The 21,789-nt window shown below is 39.1% G+C and overlaps 1 protein-coding gene across 6 annotated transcripts in view; it reads right to left on the reverse strand.

Annotated features, from left to right (window-relative positions):
• Positions 1–10,846: 10,846 nt before the first annotated feature.
• The window catches only part of LOC103702148 (RING-finger, DEAD-like helicase, PHD and SNF2 domain-containing protein), a 42,178-nt gene continuing 31,235 nt past the window's right edge, over positions 10,847–21,789 (reverse strand). For 4 of the 6 annotated variants that reach the window (XM_088702501.2, XM_008784459.5, XM_039124360.3 and 1 more), the window contains 5 exons: positions 21,453–21,657; positions 15,739–15,956; positions 13,012–13,163; positions 11,614–11,878; positions 10,847–11,499 (listed from right to left, as the gene is read on the reverse strand). In XM_088702501.2, coding sequence (XP_088558627.2) covers positions 11,242–11,499; positions 11,614–11,878; positions 13,012–13,163; positions 15,739–15,956; positions 21,453–21,657 — 1,098 coding nt within the window. In that variant the 3' untranslated portion in view covers positions 10,847–11,241. Of the gene's footprint in view, positions 11,500–11,613; positions 11,879–12,162; positions 12,421–13,011; positions 13,164–15,738; positions 15,957–21,452; positions 21,658–21,789 lie in introns of all 6 variants that reach the window. The other 2 variants (XR_015967830.2, XR_015967829.2) reach the window with 1 other exon arrangement.

Consider the following 21,789-nt stretch of genomic DNA (forward strand, 5'->3'; position numbering starts at 1 on the left):
TTTGTGGCAATAAAATAAATATACTTACCTGTGCGTTGGCCTCTAGAGCCATTGATGTTGGGTTTTGACCCACATGACCACATCGTGGTCAGTTACAATCCCGTGAGAAGTGGACGCATTATCCTTGATGGTAGGATAACATAACGGGTCTCACCCTCTGCCTAGTAAGTGAACACAGAAAAAGGACTCCATCGCCTGGGTGTTTGAACAGGGGCCAAGAGGGAGATACGAACAAAGATTTGATCATCCAGAAAGAAAGGAAGCTTTAAGCAATCAGTCTATCAATGGATCCAGGTATGCTTTGCTTCTTAAAGTTTGGTTCTATTATGATCCTCTATAAAGATGTTTTTACATGTGGTGTCAGAGCCAGGTTCATCCTAGAACCAGATCACAGTAAATGGTAAAACCCCTATTTTGACAGTCCCATGGATAGTCTCCACGGCCGCAGGGATGGATCATCCCAATGTTGGATCTAGCCGGCCATGGCACCGAGAGCCGACACGGGATCCAGCGTCGACTCTCGGCCATGGCTTCCATCCCAGGGCCGGATTCATGGATTTGAGAAACAACCAAAAAAAAAAAAAAAAAAAAAAAAGGAAGAATCACCCTGCTGACGCCGGATCTGGCCGGCATATGCCGCCGTGAGCCATCAGAAGATCCGGCGTAGCCGCCGGCCATGGTCTCCCTCCCACTCCATAAAAAAAAAAAAAAGGGAGACGGGTCGGAAGATAAAACTCACCGAATGATCGCCGTCGGTCGGCGTATTCCTGCGGGTGACGCCGTCGGGCGGCGTTTCGTCCGGCGTCGGGCCCATTTCGGTGGCGCCGTCGGGCGGCACTTCGTCCGGCGGCATGATCGCCTCCCGCTGCTCCTAAGAGCCGACGGGTTGGGTTCGGCGGAACCCCAACCCGCCGGCGTTGCCTGCTGGCGTGCGACCGCCGGTGGGCTCGCCATCGGGCGGCGAGTCCACCGGAGGGAAGCGGCGCGCTCACCGCCCCGGCGACCGGAGGCTGGCGGGCTGGGTTCGGCGGAACCCTAGCCCGCCGCTAAAAGAGGAGGAAGACGGGTCGGGATCGACCCGTCTTCAGTTCTTTTAAAAAAATAATAATAATAATAATTTATTCATAACGGGTTTTGGGCATGAGTTTCGACCCGAACCCGGAATAGATAACCCGTCTGGGGCATAACAGGCATAATGGGTTCGGGTTTTTGGGTTTCGATCCAAAACCCGAGTTCGTTTAGTCAATTGATGGGAAACTTTTCAGTTAAGCCCTTATGAAACATTTTATTGTTTCATACAGCCCTCCCGGGATGATAAAAGAATGAAATGTTTCTGTTTAAGTCCCTGTGAAACATACCATTTATACTGAAGTCTTAGAGGGCTGTTACAAGTTGAAAATGTTTCTATTAAGTCCCTATAAAATATTTTATTTATTGTGAAGTCCTTAGAGGGCTGTTAAAGGATGAAATTGTTTCTGTTAAGCCCCTGTGAAACATTTTATTTATGCTGACATCCTTCTAGGGCTATAAGAAACAAAATATTTTAATTTAGTCCCTGTAAAGCATATCACTTGTTTAGAGGTCCTCAAAATATGTTAATTTAGTCCCTATAAAATATATTATTTATGCAGAGGTCCTTGTAGGGTAATGTGATAAAAATTTTGTCATTTATTTTACATTTTAGCATACTTGATAGCATGATATGACACATGTACTGATTGTGTAGATTAGTAAAATATTAAATATATGTTTTATTTTAATTTGTCATATTATGAATTGTCAATTATGTGCAATGTCATTATTTTAATTTGATGTCTATATTATGAAATAGTTTGGTAGTTGCCAAAGTAACCCAACTAGAATGTTTAATAGACATCAAGTCATCAAATACTCTAATCCCATGTATTAAGATAATGACTTTGCAAATTATGACTTACAGTTTTTCAATCATGAGATATTATGGATTGGCCCAAAGGTGCACCACTTTCAAATGATTGATTTGCTGAGTTAGGATAATTAATGAGTATCCTTGATTTAATAGGTTTTGGATGCTCAAAGGCAACAGACCTATTTGAATTTTGGACCTATATCATTAATTATTCCTAGGTGAATTGGGAATCACCATAATAGTAATTTAGTATTTCATGATTACTACCCAAAGGTGTATTATGGTAATACTATTTATGTTATTCATCATTATTGCTAACTCAAAGTGTTAATGTTGTAAGCATTTTCTTATTGTTAATTTTCTTATTGCAGTATCTATTCCTGTTTCGCTTCATTCGCAAGCTTCATCTGTTACGATCTTTAATGGAACTAATTTCTCAGAGTGGAATGAACAAGTCCAGTTTCACCTAGGTGTTCTGGATCTTGATTTAGCACTCCGATCTGAGAAACCGGCTGACATTACTGATTTGAGCAGCTCGAAAGAAAGGTCTTTTTATAAGACTTGGGAAAGATCGAACAGATTGAGCATTATGTTTATGCGGATGAGTATAGCGAATAATATCAAGTCAACGCTTCCTGAATGTGACAGTGCTCAAGCATTATTGAAAACTGTGGAAGAACGTTTCCGATCTGCTGATAAGTCTCTGGCTGGGACATTAATGGCTAAACTAACCACCATGAAATTTGATGGTACTTGTGGGATGCATGAGCATATCCTTGAAATGACAAATATAGCTGCTAAGCTGAAGGCTCTTGGGATGGATGTGAATGAATCCTTTTTGGTTCAATTTATTTTGAACTCCTTGCCTCCTCAATTTGGATCATTTCAAATTCACTATAACACTATTAAGGATAAGTGGAATGTGAATGAATTGACCAGTATGCTTGTTCAAGAGGAGACAAGACTTAAGCAACAAGGATATCATTCTGTCAATCTTGTAAGTCATGGAGCCAGGAAGAAATGGAAGAAGCCAAGAAAGGGCATGAAGAGTGGACCATCCAAGGGTAAAGAGCCTCATCATGATACCGAGGTTCATAAGAAGAAACAAAACAAAGATAGATGCCATTTCTGCAAAAAATTGGGACACTATCAGAAGGACTGCCATAAACGCAAGGCATGGTTTGAAAAGAAAGGTAAGCCTTTGGCTTATGTATGTTTTGAATCAAACCTTACTGAAGTTCCTTCTAATACTTGGTGGTTTGACTCAGGTTCTAATGTTCATGTTTCTAATACGATGCAGGGATTCCTTACAACCCAGATGCAAGATCCAAATGAAAGTTTTATCTTTTTGGGGAATGGGGTTAGAGTTCCTGTAACAGCTGTTGGAACCTATCGTTTGCTTTTAAATACTGGTTGTCATTTAGATTTGCTTCAGACTCTTTATGTTCCTTCTATTTCTAGAAATTTAATTTCTGTTTCTAAACTTGATGTTGAAGGATATTTCTTTAAAATTGGAAATGCTAGTTTGCGTCTTTTCAAAGACAATGTCTTTCTTGGTTCTGGTGTTTTGTGTGATGGATTATATAAAGTAAATCTTGATAATCATTTTGCTGAAACTCTTATGACCTTGCATCATAATGTTGGAATTAAACGAAACCTGATAAATGAAAAATCTTCTAACTTGTGGCATAAAAGATTGGGTCATATATCCAAAGAAAGATTAGAGAGATTAGTAAAGGATGGGATTTTGTCAAACTTAGACTTTACTGATCTCGGTATGTGTGTAGACTGCATTAAGGGAAAGCAAACCAAACACACAAAGAAAGTTGCCACAAGAAGTGAAGAACTTCTTGAAATTATCCATACAGACATTTGTGGGCCTTTTGACTCCCCATCATTTGGTGGAGAGAAGTATTTTATCACCTTTATTGATGATTTTTCACGTTATGGTTATGTCTATTTGTTGCATGAAAAATCTCAGGCAGTGGATGTCCTAGAGGTATACATTACTGAGGTTGAAAGACAATTAGATAGAAAGGTGAAAATTGTCAGGTCTGATAGAGGTGGTGAATATTATGGTAGGTATGATGAAACAGGACAACACCCTGGCCCATTTGCTAAACTCTTAGAAAAGCATGGCATACGTGCTCAATACACTATGCCGGGAACGCCACAGCAGAATGGAGTAGCTGAAAGGCGTAATCGTACTCTTATGGATATGGTTAGGAGTATGTTAAGTAATTTTCCTTTACCCATGTCGTTGTGGATGGAAGCCCTTAAGACCGCTGTATACATATTAAACCGGGTTCCTAGTAAGGCAGTTCCAAAAACTCCTTTTGAGCTATGGACAGGAAGGAAACCGAGTTTAAGACACCTGCATGTTTGGGGTTGTCCGGCGGAGGCCAGAATTTATAATCCACATGAAAAGAAATTGGATTTTAGAACGATTAGTGGATACTTTATAGGTTATCCCGAAAAATCCAAAGGGTATAGGATTTACTGTCCTAACCATAGTACAAGAATTATAGAGACCGGTAATGTCAAATTCATTGAGAATGGTGAAACCAGTGGGAGTGATAAACCACAAAATGTGAAAATTCAAGAAGTTAGGGTGCAAGTCCCTTTACCCATGACTTCTAAGAAAATTGTTGTTCCTACAGTTGTCACACAGTTTAATAACAATGAACAACAAATTAATGATCAAACACTCCATAATGAAGTTATCACCACTGAACAAGTTGTAGAAGAACCACAAGGGATGACATTAAGGAGATCTCAAAGAGAAAGGAGATCTGCCATTCCGAATGATTATATGGTTTATCTACAAGAATTTGATTTTGATATAGGGACAAGAAAAGATCCGGTTTCTTTTAAACAAGCCATAGAAAGTATTGATTCTATTAAATGGATTGATGCCATGAAAGATGAGTTGAAATCAATGGATCAGAATGAAGTCTGGGATGTCGTTGATTTGCCCGAAGGTTGTAAGACAGTTGGGTGTAAGTGGGTCTTTAAGACCAAGCTCGACTCAAAGGGTAATGTTGAACGACATAAAGCCAGACTGGTGGCCAAAGGTTTCACTCAGAAAGGAGGCATTGATTATAAAGAGACCTTTTCTCCTGTATCTAAAAAGGACTCATTTAGAATTATTATGGCTTTGGTTGCACATTATGATTTAGAGTTGCACCAAATGGATGTAAAAACTGCTTTTCTGAATGGGAGTTTAGATGAAGAAGTCTATATGGACCAGCCCGAAGGTTTTCCATTAAAGGGAAAAGAACACATGGTTTGCAAATTAAAGAAGTCAATATATGGTCTTAAACAAGCTTCCCGACAATGGTATCGCAAGTTCAATGATACCATCATTTCCTTCGGTTTTAAGGAAAACACTGTTGATCGGTGTATATACCTGAAGGTCAGTGGGAGCAAGTTTATCTTTTTGGTCCTATATGTTGATGACATATTGCTTGCCAGTAGTGATCTTGGCTTATTGTATGAAACTAAGGTTTTTCTCTCAAAGAACTTTGAAATGAAAGATATGAATGAGGCAACCTACGTGATAGGCATTGAAATATTTCGTGATCGATCACGTGGATTGTTAGGGTTGTCTCAAAAGGCATATATAGACAGAGTTCTAGAGAGATTTGGTATGGAGAATTGTTCAGCCAGTGTTGTTCCAATTCAGAAAGGGGATAAATTTAGTCTCATGCAATGCCCACAGAATGAATTGGAACGTAAGCAGATGGAAAATATACCTTATGCTTCTGCAGTTGGTAGCTTGATGTACGCTCAGACCTGTACCAGACCGGACATCAGTTTTGCAGTTGGAATGCTAGGAAGATACCAAAGTAATCCAGGGATGGATCACTGGAAAGCTGCAAAGAAGGTGATGAGATACTTGCAAGGAACAAAGAATTACATGCTTACATATAGAAAGTCAGATAGCCTTGAGGTGATTGGCTATTCGGATTCAGACTTTGCTGGATGTGTGGATAGTAGAAAGTCAACGTTTGGCTATTTGTTCCTATTAGCTGGAGGAGCAATCTCATGGAAAAGTGCCAAACAGACAAGCACTGCTTCGTCCACCATGGAAGCAGAATTTGTGGCATGCTTTGAGGCCACGGTTCATAGTTTGTGGCTGCGTAACTTTATCTCGGGACTTGGGGTTGTCGACTCTATTGCCAGGCCGCTGAGAATCTTTTGTGACAATACTGCAGCCGTCCATTTCTCCAGAAACGACAAATATTCTAATGGTGCCAAGCACATTGAGCTTAAATATTTTGTTGTCAAGAAGGAAGTTCAGAAACAAAATGTGTCTATAGAAAATATGAGGACAGAGCTCATGATTGCAGATCCTTTAACAAAAGGTTTACAACCGAAGACTTTTAAAGAGCATGTTGAAAGAATGGGTCTTAGTTGTAATCCATGATATTAGTTGAGGATTGTATTATGTTTATTTCTTTGACACTTAGATATAATTGATTATGTTTCTGTTTTTCCTGTTCTTCAAATATATGTACATGTATGGGTTTGAATGTATGATTACAGGAATTGTCTTTGACAAAGACATAATGTTTGACCATTAAAGATACTTCTCATTTATGGACTATGGTTAAATAATTTGCTAGTGTTGTGGTACTTGGAAGGAACTGTGTCATTATATTGATGTGGAACCGCCTTGACTCGCATTAGTAAGTTGTTTAATTATGGTATTATGATGACCCAAGTGACTATATATGGATTAGAATGATGCGCGCCTAATGTTTATATCATTTCTAACTAAAGTATGGTCATATGGGTCAAGTGGGAGAATGTTGGGTTTTGACCCACATGACCACATCGTGGTCAGTTACAATCCCGTGAGAAGTGGACGCATTATCCTTGATGGTAGGATAACATAACGGGTCTCACCCTCTGCCTAGTAAGTGAACACAGAAAAAGGACTCCATCGCCTGGGTGTTTGAACAGGGGCCAAGAGGGAGATACGAACAAAGATTTGATCATCCAGAAAGAAAGGAAGCTTTAAGCAATCAGTCTATCAATGGATCCAGGTATGCTTTGCTTCTTAAAGTTTGGTTCTATTATGATCCTCTATAAAGATGTTTTTACAATTGACAATTCCTTCTTAGGCTCCATTGCTTAGGGGGTAAAATAGTATGAAAAAGTTAGTCAACTTTCGCCTAGACCAACTTACTCACACCCTCATGCTCCCATAAAAGAGAAGAAGTAAAGTTGCTATATTAGTTTATCATGGGCATCCTTTACTTATAACATGGACAAAAATAATTACCCACTTCGGAGGGTAAATTGGGCTTCAATCACAAAGGGGCAATACATAATAAGTGTGCAAATTGAACCTAGAAGTTTAAAGAGTATTATAGAAGAGATGGATAGCTCTTAGCAACTTATTCGAAAAGTCATAATGCAAAAGAATATAGATAATAGATTCTGGAGCTACTTTCCGATGCATAAAAAAAGTATAGGTAGACTATTTTTCTAAGTGTTGTGTGGATAACACTTATCCAGAAAAATGCAGAATCCTGAATAACTTTTATGTCCCCTGACGAGGAGGGGTATTAAAACCAACCAATTTGTTAATAAAATAAAAGAATGCCAATTCAAATCATGGTAGATAGAACTACGTTTTACACCTGCAATGGGACCATTGAGTTGCTTTTAGAAACTATTCCTTGGATCTTGAGTGCTTATATTGGTGTATTATCTGCCTGCCTTGATCACTAGCATGAGGCTGAATATGGAGTGGAAGGCAAAGAATCGATGTTTAATTCACAAAATTAAATTATAACCTAATGATTGAGGCCCTCCTTCGTTTGGAGAAAATTCCAAGTCCAATCTCTTGAGAGGTGCTTTTATTGAGAGTTGGACAACAGAATTCTGACTTTGCATTGCTTCCACTACTATTTAACCCCAAATTTTTTTTTAAAAAGAATTACATGCATGCCTTTTTTTCATAACATATGCATTATATCCTCATTTTTCATCACGATGCATTAAGGATATACAAGGTTTGAAAGCGGGAATCCATCCCTTCCTCCAAAAATTTTATACACACCATAAATTAGATTGGTAACAACTACCAAACAATAGGGCCTGACTAAGAATTAATTGGTAATGAGCATGCGCACTATCTATGGTATGTACAGCCATAAATGATAGTTTAGTGGGTGATTATAATTCATTCATTATAATCATCCAAATAGATTTGATTAATGTAGTCTCCATCCTAATCCTAGTTTATATGCTTCTATCCTTCCTTTTTTCTTGGCCAAATATTTATTAGGGAATCAAATGCTATTCATATTCATCAAAAAAAAAATATAAATAAATATGAATAGATAAGAATATCCGTAACCTTATTTAATTTTATATAAAATTTATTAACTTTTAAAATATATATATAACCGCATTAATATATTATTTATTTGATTTATTATCTACTTAGTAATATTTTTGATTCTATAGTTATTCACTTTAATTATCCAACTTATATCTATATGTATATCCATACTTCTAATTTTTAATTTATATTATATTTATTTAAAATAAATATAAATATAAATTTTTGTATCAGATAAGTATTTGTATTTATATCTGAATATATTGGCGCCTTCAAGCCTACTGTTATACTTGCTAAAGGAAGAGCGAACCACGAGGAGCACAGATGTAAGTGTACCATTGGAAGGAAGAAGAGGAACGCATCTGAAATGGAAGTGAGACGCATGGTGTGACACGGGCACACGGCTCTAATCCGAAGCAAACTGAGTTCCGAGGATATATAGGTCCGGTCCTGCCTCTTATCCTTGGAAAATTCTCCAATGGATTCTTTCTTCCGCAATGGTCTTCTTTATTCGGTCTCTTTATCCATATGGTTTAGGGGTTACGTCAGATTTTGTCGCCAGCAGAGACCGTCATCGTCTCCGTTCACAGGTCTCGAAGGACCAATCTCTCCCAGGAATCGGACGCGAGCTAAGGAGCCGACAATGGTGAGATGTCGTTGGTGCATGTCTCCATGAAAAAGTGTGCCGCCCCAAGAAATAAACACGCGTCTTGCCGCGTGCCACGTACCCATTGCTGCAACGGTCCTCCGTCCTCATCATCTCGACCCACCGCCCACCGTCGACTCCATTATAATAACTAATCGAAGGAACGCCCTTCTCCAGTTCTCCGTCTCGAGCTCCAGTCGAGGCCTCGTTTGCCGCCATGGATGCTGTTCACCGTTTATCGATCTTCTCCTCCTACCCTTCTCTCCCATTTAACCACAAACCCGATTCATCCTTTCATCCTCCAGTCACTACGTCGAACGCCCCTCCTTCGTTCGTGGCCGCGCGGCCGCCGCGGCCGCTGACGCACCGGATCAGCACGGCGTGGACGCGGAGCGGGAAGCCGGATTCCAGAGCGAGCGAAAATCGGATCCAAGAAGAGGATCCGGGACCCTCGAAGGAGGGAGAGGACGCTGCCCGCGGCGGGAAAGAGGAGGAGGAGGAGGAAGAGTTGGAGGGATTGGAGGAGGCGGCGATGGCGGGGAGGGACGAGGGGCGGGCGCCCACCGACTACGACCGGCGGGCCCACATCTTCTCCGAGAGCTCTCGGATCTTCCGGGCGCTCAAGGACCGCAACGGCCGGCCCACCACCGCCGATAGTAAGAATCACCGTACCGAATAAGATTCTGATGGCCCGGACCCGCCTCCCCGACGGCGAGGAGGGGCGAGGCAGAGAGGCGGAAGGCGGTGGACGGGTCTGGCCGTCTGGGCCGTCGGGCCCAACAGATAAATGTAGCTTTTGATATTTAAAATAATTCTGTACATTATAGAGAAGGATGTTGTTTCTCGAAGTAACACAATTGCAGTTTGTGATCCCTTTCTTGATGCCTCTCTACAAGGAAATTCCTACGCTCCTAACCATAACCGATGTTATTTAAGCCCCGCTTGGATTGAGAATCAGAGGAAAGAGGAATCGTTCCTTTTTAAGCGTCCTAGAAATCTAGCCCTCCACTGCCTAGAAATCTAGCCAATTGATTGTCGAGGAATCAATTATACAACATAAGCATTTTTCTTAATGTAGAATACATTCTCTGTTAAAGAAATTGATTCGCAGGTTGTCTCCACTTGATCAAAATTTCTGAACCGCCTATTTTCCCAAACATCATTATACAACATGAAAAATCTTTCCATCGATGAAATTATTCTTCTTTCTGAATTATTTCGACCAGCCTTCCCATCTTCGCACTTACAAAAAGAACAAAAGAATTCGATGTGAAAAGCCAAGCTCCTTCTAGAGGAGGGAAAAGGGGGGAAGATCAACAAAAGAAAAATGATACACCAATATAGATGGCAATTCTGAATCTCCAACAATAACTTGCGTACATGCTGCCTGCTTACCTATAGGAAACACAAACCTCAGCATTTCCCAAATTAGTCTCTGTTCATAGAGATTTCATCATTAACTGCAGGAAATTAACATTTCAAACTAGAGACTCCTATAATATCCAACCAACTACAGAAAAGAAACTCGAGTAATTACAGGGTTCCCCAGTAAATAGAGTACACACAAGAAAAAAATTGAGGTAGGGAGGGAATGGAGAGCTTGTTTGGAAAGGATTAGATCAGCGTGAGAGAAGTAGAACGACGACTTCCATTTCGCTCATATTTGTGCAACTTTTGCTTGGAATTACTTAACCGGGACATGAGCATCCACCATGCCTTGAAGAGTTTCACATTGGAGAATATATAATGGCACCATCATTTGATTCCCACAACCCAAGTAGCTGTCTCGAGGAGATGCGGACAATAAAGCAAGAAGAAAATCAAAAGGACCGTCTGGTTCCAGATTTCTTCCTTTTTGTGGAACTTTTGATCTTCTGGTGATAAGGATGCAATTATACTGAAAGATGAGGCATCCTTGGCAGTAGCGGCCGCATGAAAGTAGGCATACTACATATTAAATAAAAGACTGAACCTGAGAAGTTGATTACCTTTTGAATAGTTTCTTTCCTTTTTACAAGGTTATGTAAATATTTACAGGAGATAAACAAGTCGACCCTACAATTAAATTAATAATACCATTATTCCATATTCACATGATACAGGCTTTGAGAGAGGAATAAAAAGGAAGCCTTCATTTCTGAAGCTGTCATTTATTTCCCAACCTTTTCAGACCACCGAAAAAGTTATTGACCAGTTGGATGAATCTAAATTCTCCAACTTTCTTCTATTACCGGTTACCATCCTGAATACCTAACAAATATGTGCCATTAAAATAACTCATGATGACGCTCCATCATTCTCCTCTCAGCAGCCAGATCAGCAGCAACAAGTATGGCCCTATCAAAATAACTAATTATGATGCTCCATCAGTCTCCTCTCAGCAGCCAGACCAGCAGCAACAGCTGGGGGCAAATGCCTCAAACTTCCATCTAAATCATCCCCATGTTCTAGAATTTCTGCTGGTCTCCTTGAAGGAAATAGAGACTCAACATCTTGGAGGGTCAGGGCAGGTTCATCTTCATACATTTTAACTTTAGCACTAATGATGGAGTTTGCAGCCTTACTCCTGTTTAATTTGTAGATGCTCTCTTCTATGGTGTTTTTTACCTGTCAGAAAGGAAAAGAATGTGGGAGAGAGAGAGAGAGAGAGAGAGAGCGGTAAGAAAAGATGTATCTGGACTGAGATACAGAAATTGGACTTAGAGACAGCACTGCACATACTAGGAAGCGATGAATGAATGTCTTCTTCTCCTGTCCGACTCTATGGATCCGGCTGATAGCTTGTGCTTCAGCTGCAGGATTTAATAGTGGCTCCATTAGAATGACATGCTGAGCTTCCAATAGATTGAGACCATTGGCTCCATGCTGGATGAGCATCAGAAGAACTTGGATGGATTTTGGTTCAATGAGCTGCTTTCTGTTCTTTTCAGCTCCACACAAACTGTGTTTCTGTCCTTTAAATTGTGCAATTGCAACTTGCGATTTCCTGCAGCCAGCATATGCTCCTAAGTACATCATATATCTGGTTGTGAATACTGGTGTATCATGTGCTAGTGGGTAGGGAGTTCTCATGGAAGGAAAGCACAAGATAAGAGTGGCCTAGTAAAAGGATACATGATGATTTTTTTTGAATTTTAAAGAAAGGAAAAATTTAGAAATTTTTTGTATTAAAAAATGTTTAAAACAATACAGCCATTGTAAGAATCGGATAAGGAAACACATGAAACAGAAGCAGAAAAATGGTTGGTAAAGAATAGTGCAGATGTTTACCAAAAAAGAATGGCCCAGTTGCAGGAAATGGGAACCATGTAGTCAGAAAGTAACATATCGTACACACATGATATACCGAATGGAAACCCTAAGAAATTGATTTCCAGTGCTTTCAAATCTTTTTCTCATAAAAATATAGGCTGGTTCTCCACAGCGTTTCAGAAACCAACCTATACATTTCTCCTAGTAAGTCCAGAAAATTTATTTCCTTTCCTAGGAAATTCCTATCCCAGGGAAATGTTTTTTTCTGGAAACTACCTGCAGGCATTAATTTGACAAAAACAAAGATGTAAGTGCAGACAAGGTTTTGGATTTGTCCAAAGAAACCATTTAATGAAAGAGTGAGACAGCATTAGAATTTGAAGGTTGAATGGCTATGAAAATTATGCCTACTCAAAAGAAAGGAACCAATATCTAGAAGATAAGAATATTAAGAACTCTATCAAAAGCCAGAAGAATATCTGCAAACCAATGATCAAGCTTCAGAAGAAATATCCATAAAGCATGATTTTGTCTTGCATATAGAGAAGGAAAAATAGTTTGATGATGCCTACAATCTTAATGATCTCATAGGTATGAAGCACATGTCCAACGACATTTAAAAACTCGGAGCCAGTGCAACAAATTGCTTTATTGAGTTAATCATGTGGGAGCAGTTTCTGATTGATGTAAGTGGAAAAGTGGCTCACATCCTTTTTGCCTTTCTTGTGCCCTATTCTGTTCATAGTGTAAGAATTGATTCTCAAGAATACAAGGCAGAGGTTTCTTGTTCGAGAGAATAAAACTTGTTTAGTTCCCATTGTAATAAAAATGTGATGCTCAAAACAAATGCAGTTGCCAATTGTTTACCTCCCTCCTTTCATCCGAATGTATGTGATATTGTTTGCAGCCAATGCATGTGCCACTACATCAAGAACATCATTCCAGCTGGAGAAGACAAGAATTTTTGCCTCTTGGTTTTTTGATGTTATCCATAAGATTCTTCTTGTGACTGCTTCGATCTGCACAGGTAAAAAGCCATGGAAAAGGATTCAGAATTAGTCTCTCTTTGTTTGTTATGCAAACCTGTGAACATGATGTATTGGTGTTTGATCAAATATATGCAAAACATAATTGCACCCAATTTCGTATCGAAGCTTAATATTAGTTAATATTAGTATCGAAGCTTAATATTAGTTAATTATTCCATCATCATATCAATTGCACCCAATTTCGTATCGAAGCTTAATATTAGTTAATTATTCCATCATCATATCAACTGTCTAAAACAACAGGTGAGCAATCAATTCTGATATATGAGTGGCCAGAATGCAAATTCTCAACCAAGGATTAAACATTACATAAACACATACACAAACACAAGCACAAATACAATAAAAATAAAAATATAAATATAATATCATATAAATATAAATATAATAATAAATATAAATATAAATATAAATATAAATATAAATACAAATATACACACACATACACATATTACTTCCTTTTACTGGAAAACAAGTTTCAATTGAAGATCTAGTGCCTAACAAAATGGAAAAATGAATCATAATCCCAATATGATAGACCAGGCTTGTTTATTAATCCATGGGAACACACTGCTTTTTCACCTATGTTTGTTCAAGGTAGGGGATTAGAGAAGTTACACTTTAAGAATAAGTACAAACTAAATCAAGGTCAGTTGTGCCTGTACCGGGCACCATATCAGTTGCTTGGCGACACGAGTCGGTATGGGCATGCGTCGTGCCGTGCCGGGCCTATACCGACACAGCAGAGGAGACAAAGGAGAGCAAACGGGAGAGAGAAAAAGAGAGAGACAAGGGGGGAGAGAGAGAGGAGGCCGACGGAGGGGCAGCAAAGGATCGGCGGAGGCCATCGCCCGGGCAACAAGTAGAGGCCGCGGCCGGGTCCCTGTTTCGTTCGAAATTAAAAATATTGCACAATTAAAAAAAATAAAAAATAAAAAGTAAAGTCGATAATGGGTTTACCGACTTCAACTTAAAATGTGCAAATAAAAGCAGCCCCTCGGGGGCCCTGTTTCGAACGAAACAGGGGACCGGAGGCGGAACCCCACCTCCACTCTCCTCGGCCTCCACCTCCTCCACGCGAAGGCTCCCCGGCCTCCACCAGCTGGCCCCGGGCCGGCCTCTCTTCCTTCCTCTCCCTCTCCCTCCCTCGCCCGCTCTCTCTCTCTCTCTCTCTCTTCTCCTCTTTTTCCTTCTTCTCCCCTTCCGGCAATGGCGTCTCGATTTAGTTGCCGAAACCATCCGATAAGCTGCCGGTATGGCTCGGGACGCCCCGAACTGGGCGGTTCAGGACGGTTCCACCAACCATAACCTAAATACATCTAAATATCAATGACTAAATTGTAGTGTCTTGTGCAATTCTGAGCTCCCAACTCCTGTAACAATAATATAGAACGTTTCTACCTAAGACATGGACTACAAATTGTGAAGGATTATTACATACCATGCTTGCACTGGCCTGTGTATCATGTCTTACTGGCATGCTGTTAAAAAGGATAGGTTATGATTCCAGGTACACTAAATGCATGAGAAAACAAGCAAGGGAAACTATGTTACTTTTATTATAGATAGATTTAGTTTCTATAGTGATAAGTAGACGAGTTGCTAACATTTCTACGAGAACTTTGAAGTTTCCAATTACATTTTGACATCTTCAAGTAAATTAAAGAGAAATTATGTTACTGATGAAGACAACCAAAGTACATGCAATATACTACATACTAATATTATGTAGAATGTCAGATGGTCAAGCCTTGTCTTACTTTATGGACCATTTAAGAGTTCCGGGCTATTAAGCTGAATACCTATGGCAGTATAAAGACCTAGTCTGTAGATGCTCAAGCCCATTTTGAAAGCTTTTATGTGCCAAAGAACAAACCATCTAACTTTGGCACATCCCTCCTTCCCAGCCATGCAGAAAGACCTCTTCTCCCGCTCTTCTTCTCTTCTTCTTGTTTCTTTTCCTTCAAATCCTTTTTAACTTGTTTTTTTCCCAGTTCGCATATATTGCCTTCAATTTTCATAGTGCTCTATATCTTGTTCAGCCATCAGTTTAAATGTAAAATCAGTTTATGGTATCTTAGCAGTTCTTGAATTGATCCATTTGACGATCTGATAATTGCTATAATCAGATTCTTAACTGTTTTTTTTAATAGCTAAGACCATATAATAATTTGAATGATTTAATAAGACCATATAACCATTTGAATGATTTAACCAGTTCCTCCAGGAGCAGCAAGTGAATGGTTTCATAGATAAATTACCACAAACCACACAACCAAGTCTTTCCAGAATTTATAATTTGCAAACCTGATATTCACAAGAATGTTAGTCACTCTTTCGTCATTTATCCACACATGAACTGTATCATAAAATATTGAGGGCACAATAATTAGCACTCTCTTACTAAACTGAAGATCATAAATGGTAATATCCAAAAACTGGTAAATTCCTACAATGTATAGTTATTTTAATTCTTCATATATCTTTTCTTCTAGCTATCACCTTGATAAAGAAAAAGCAGTATAATTGGCAATAAAAGAAAGACCTTTGTTCCATAAGAGCCTTGAACTAAAATAGATCTTTCTGAAGCATCTTCAATCTGGCAAGCATCTGACATTCTCAAAGCATCACCAGTACTCTGTTTCTCAGCCACATATGCAATATTCTCAATGTCCGTACGTTGACGACATGTAGGACACACAATCCATTTCCGAGGACACTTTCCAGAATGCACAACAGCCACTTCTGTCAGTTCAAGACAGCCTGCAAATATACAACCATGGTGCCAAAGAAACATTTGGAGTCATGCAACTGAGTTATATCAGAAAGGAGAAGTAAATTTACAAAAACAAATCATGTTATCCAACTCTAATATCCATGCTTACAGGAATAGAAAATTAAGAGATTGAGCTGGAAATAAATAATTGTTTTGGATATCTATACATAACAGTAGAGACACAACTTTTAGTGCAAAAACAAATAAAAATAGATGGTTAATAGTAAACAAGGTAATAACATCAATTATTTGCCAAATCAATTTATTTATATGAAAAATCACATCCAATTTGTCAAAATCTAACGCACAACCTTTTTCCCATATGAAAAAGAACATTAAAATAATTCCACATGGTCCAAGTATGAGACAGCCTATGTGGCTTGTTCTTGTAAATTAGCATGACCTCTTGATGGCCCTAAAGAATAATGATTATGGAGTCATAAGAAGTATTACTTAAAACTTTAAAAGGATCCTCCAAGTCAGGTCCTATATATGGGTCCAACTGATAGACCGCAGATAGCAGGATATCCTAAAGTGATGTACAAAAATTGAAGAAGAAAATCAAACGAAAGAATTTGCAAGACATAAATAACTCTAATCATGAACAGCTAAGATTAAACTCTAAAAAGAGCCTAGGATCAGTCTATGATGCAGCCCTTCCGATCCAACTTCTCATAATTGACGAACCATCAGATACCCCGTGGAACTTTATTTTCAGCTCATTTCCAGCTGTCATCTTTGCTGTCATTATCAACATCCAAACCTTTTTTTCATCCACTATCAGATCGGCTATAGAGCATAATTCTAAGTTAAGAAGGCTCTGTGGAAGGATTGAGCAGCTGCCAACCAAATGTTAACCCTCTAGAATTGGTGCCAAAAAAATTCAAGGCTGAGGCAAATTTAGGCAAGAAAGAAGTTTGCCATGAGATCTATAAGACTAGTTGGCAGCTAGGATAATCCATCTTATCAGTTGCTGTTAAAATTCTTGGCCAGCCTAGGACAGAAGAATAAAAGACATAGCCTAACTAGAAATACAGTCTTATAGGATCAGTTCTGCAAGTTAGTGTTCTCTTGAAGGGTCAGTTATATTTATAATGCACTCAAATCCAGCCTCTAAATGAATGATCAGAGATATGCTAGACACTGTCATGGCTATTCTGAGCCTTGACTGCAAATTTGACAGCCAACAAGGACTTCCATGTCTAAGGAAGCCATGAAGAAGGATTACAGCTCACTATTCCCTGAAGTAATCATCCTTCTAATGGATAACTTGTGAAAGTCATTCATATGCTTGCCAATCACATCATTAATGATGTCTAGGGGTTAAGGGAGACAAGGGTCACGGATGTTGTTCAAAACAGATCCTTTTCAATGGAGGACATCCTCCAGATCAAGATCAGCGATCCCCATTCATTCCTACCTCCAGCAGATTCCTTATCGAAAGAACCAAACTCCGCCCACAAATTACACCAAGAGAGTGGTATTCTCCGCCCCTGTAAAATAGAGGGAGAGAACTGGAAGAGAGCAAAGGATTTACAAGTCTAATGGGAGAAGAATAGCTGACACGTTGACTGCCTTCGATACTATAAAATATAACCCAAGCGGTCTAACCCCCGGGGCGGACCCCAACCGAAAGGCGCCTCGGGGGGTCAAGAAAGACGAGGTTGCTATGTCTTCTCTGCAAGTGGACAAAAAGACGAGACATCGGGAACACACACATGGTGCTTCCCAGGGTGTATCCCAACTACAGCTCTGATGATTACCTCAAGTCAAGAAAGTGAGATACCAATCTACGAATTCCTTATAGCATGGCAGCTGCATCTCACCTTCTCTTAAAGACCACAACATTTGAATTACTCATGACTTCTTATGACTGTTACACCTTAAGATACAGATAAACTTTATCACAATGTTAAGAAACACTCGATTTCCAGGCTCCATCCAACTTAAAGTCAAGAAGCAAGGTTATTTCATGAACATAATAAGGATCAAATGTCATCCTCTATCTTTCTCAGAAATGTAGGAGGGCCCTTCAAGATGATCTTCAGGACCCATCACACTCCAGGTTGTGATGTTATGCAGGGTCCCTGAAGCACCCATGACAGCGAGTGAACGGCTGTAGAAACAATAAGTCAAAAAAACATAAAATGCTCAACAGGTCGTGGCCCCTGTTAGATCAGAGTCAAGGACTAGAGTAAGTGTCCAGAAAGAAAAATTTTCAAGCAAAACCAATATTTTTTTACGATATATGCATGTAGAATCATAGTTACTCAACTACACAAGTTGACTCAAATTATAGCTCAAATTATAACTTCACAAATTGATTCAATTTCCATAGCAATTCTTTTGAGATACTTTCCTGAGTAATTAAAATCCTACTCGGAATAGCAGTCATACAACTCAACTCGCTTTTATTAATATTCTCATGGTTTAAAGTGCAATATAGAAACAGTCTGAAGAACCTTTTCTTTTCAAGTCCAAATGTCCTGGCCAACTCGTGTCTGAGATTTTGGAACCATGGTTACCAGTCTTCAATTATGTCTCTCTTATGGTACTTTTGATGGATACATACCAAGAAGAGAAGAAAACTTCCCAAGCTAGGAAGTAATTGACAATGTTATACTTGCTGCTTTAGATCTCCATCAAAATTCTTAAATATTTAATAAAAGAATCTTTATATTTTTTGGGCAAAAGCATGGTGGCTTGGTATTTTGCATTGCCAAGGGTGGAAAGAGATGGTCACTAAAAGGAGCCAAAACTCCCCAAGTCAGAGACAACCCCATCAGAACCACCCTTCTGGGCCTTTTCTACCTACATCACCTGCCTCTCCACCGCCCCCCCCCCCCCCCCCCCCCACACGAAAAAAAAGGGCGAACAATGTTATTTATTTAAGATACTTAACTCTTTCCACTATTTAGGATCGAGAAACCCTCCACTTTCCAACCTATCAACATATACATTTTCTAAATCTTCTCTAATTGGAATCTTTTCCTATAATACCTCCTTATGCATGTCTTTACCTCTCTTGGAGTCACTGATTAATTGGAATATTTCCCTTAGTGCCTCCTTAACTCATGAACATATTCCATATTTTTCTTATCTAATTGATATCTTCCATGATGCAGCGGTGTACCTTATTAGTCTTGTCCAAAGACTTCCTATTGTCTTGATGCTCCACAAGAACAAAGGCAAGCGATATTCCCAATTCCCTGCCAGCACCCATGACCGAGTAGAAGGACTGGATTGATAAAGGCAAAGGAGAATGGCCGGATCTTGCTTGATATTCAAATATTAGCAATCCCAGTTAAATTCAGAAGATTGGAACCACCAGATACCACTTTTGAAAGACATAGAAGGCTTGTCCCTTCTCTCTCTAAGATTTTCCTTTCTACAACATTCCCTTGCTGGTGAAATCATCATAGATCGCATTAGAACAAGTGGTATAAAAAATATATAATAATATAAGTTTTTATGAATTTAAATCTTGCCACACGCTATGAATATGAACCCAATTTTTTTGGAGGAAAAATAACTTCCATGTATATTTGGTACGTTTCTTATGCCACATTTAGAATTAATGATGAATTTCTACAATAGAAAATTGATCCCAAGTGATTTACCACTTCATAATAGATCACAATTGATAATGGCAAAATAGATTCAAAATCAATTGTTCATTATTAGATGGGCAAACAAGAACTGCTAACAACCTAGAGAACAATTAGCTCCAAGGTTCGTCGTGCTGGTACCAGAGCCCATGCCAGTCAGCAGGCGATGTAGTTTGGTACGCCCCCGCGTCGTTCCATGCTGGGCCCGTACCGACACAGCAAAGAGGATGAGAGAGAAGAAAAGAGAGATAGAGGAGAGGGAGAGGAAAGAAGGAAGGGAGAGAGAACGGACTCCGGAGGGCACCAGAGGGCCGCAAAGGGCTCGAGCAGGGGCTCTGCCTTCCAAAACCCTGTTTCAAACGGCGGTCCTCCCTCTCTCTCCCTTTACCTTCCTCCCCCTCTCTATTTTTCTCTCTTTTCTTCTCTCTCTCCCCCTCCTACCGATTTCTCGTTTTGAATGTCAGAAGCGTCCCGATCCGCCGCCGACACAGCTCGGTACACCCCAAACTAGGCGGTTCCACATTCCTTGGTTAGCTCCCCCTAAGGATGAAACCTAGCTCCTCCCTTTGTGCTGTCAAACCTCGTCTGAAAAATCCTTAATTGGATTTATCCTTGATAAGGTTGTTCCATGCTTAAGAGTCAAGATAACCTCCAAGAATAACTTCAAGCTCCATAATTACCCTATGCTTGCATCTTTCACTAGATGAAAAACAACAACGCTCTTAAAACTGTCCACATGCTAGTGGTTGGGTTATTACGTAGTGCATAAGTGGCATGCGGGTGCACATGCAATTGGTATTTTAGAAATATTCAAAAATTACAAACAAAAATGTAAACATTCAGAAACAAAAAAAATATTCAGTTATCCAACTTATCCGGTAATATCATTATTGCATCTTTCTCAACTCAAAAAAATCTTTAAATTACTATGCTTTTATCTTCTACAATCCTTCAAGCTAGAATATTTTAAATAGTCTTTAACAAGAAATATGTTTTTAACCACTGTAAGTTATGGCTGTTAAATTTCTTGAAAGACAATAGTTGGATTTTATTCATAAATTATTATTGATCCTTACTGCTTAAGGTTCTCCAATTATCATGTCAATATTTTATAGTATTAACTTCTTAATGGATCTTGGAGTAGGTTCTAAAAATCCAAATATGGTAATTGGAAAACAATGATCTAATTGCATCACTCAAAGTTAAAGCATGGTTGTTACCTAATTCAGCTGTTATCCATGCATGATTGGGAAAATCCACCCAAAAAAATAATTCTGCATGCGCTAATCTTGATTCTTGATTGAGATTGCAATCCACACAAATTATGAGTTCAATGAGATACTACTAAGATAGTCAACATCAGAGTGAGAGTAACTTTTTGTCAGGCCGATTCCACAGGAAGCATTTCAACAAACTGAGGAAATGTATAAAAGACTAATTATGCTAAGTTTTTATTGATCATAAGGGGAGCACACAAGCTCTCCCACATCTTTGTTCACCTTAAGGGTTAGAAGAAGTTGTAGGTGGTCAAGGAGATTTTCAAATAACCAAGAACTGCTCTCGGCATGGTGAGTAGCACAATTTATTCCTCACTAAATATTTAAAACTTTGCCCACCTTAAAGAACTTAGCGCTCAAAAAATCTAAATAAACGAGATTAGTCATATTCATGAAACTTTACATCTTCCACCAGTGGTTTCACCATCCAAACACTGACATTGCTCACTTCAAAGAGCCCCACTTACCAAAAAACTGAACTTTAGATTCCTTCTTAGTTTCACCTAATACTCTGTCAGAACAAACACATAAGCATGAATATAAAATTGAAATTGTGGAGCATAAACTACACAATTAAAATAAAAATATGGACACTTACATTTGCAGCAAATAACATGTCCACACTGAAACACCATCTTACGATTGCCAAGTCCCTCTTGACAAATAGGGCAAGGCTCGTCATCAGTTTTGTATAGGCTTTCTTCCCTTGCAAGTGAAGAAGTTGCCTTATTAGCTGTATCTTGAGGCTTGGGCAATGAATTAACTTGTTCATACTCTGTTTTCTTATTAGATAGCATCATTCCCTGGAAAAAAGGTATTTTCAGGATTTAAGAAAAGGAAAACTAAACAAGGTTGTTGGTGCTCCAAATTGTCATATAAGATGTCAAAAGACAGAAAAGGCAATTTGTTAGACAAATCATAAAACTGTAGAAGTT

Source organism: Phoenix dactylifera, chromosome 8 (assembly GCF_051530095.1).
Source record: "Phoenix dactylifera cultivar Ajwa chromosome 8, Ajwa_hap1_PhDact_Kaust_v1.1, whole genome shotgun sequence".
Lineage (NCBI taxonomy): Eukaryota > Viridiplantae > Streptophyta > Magnoliopsida > Arecales > Arecaceae > Phoenix > Phoenix dactylifera.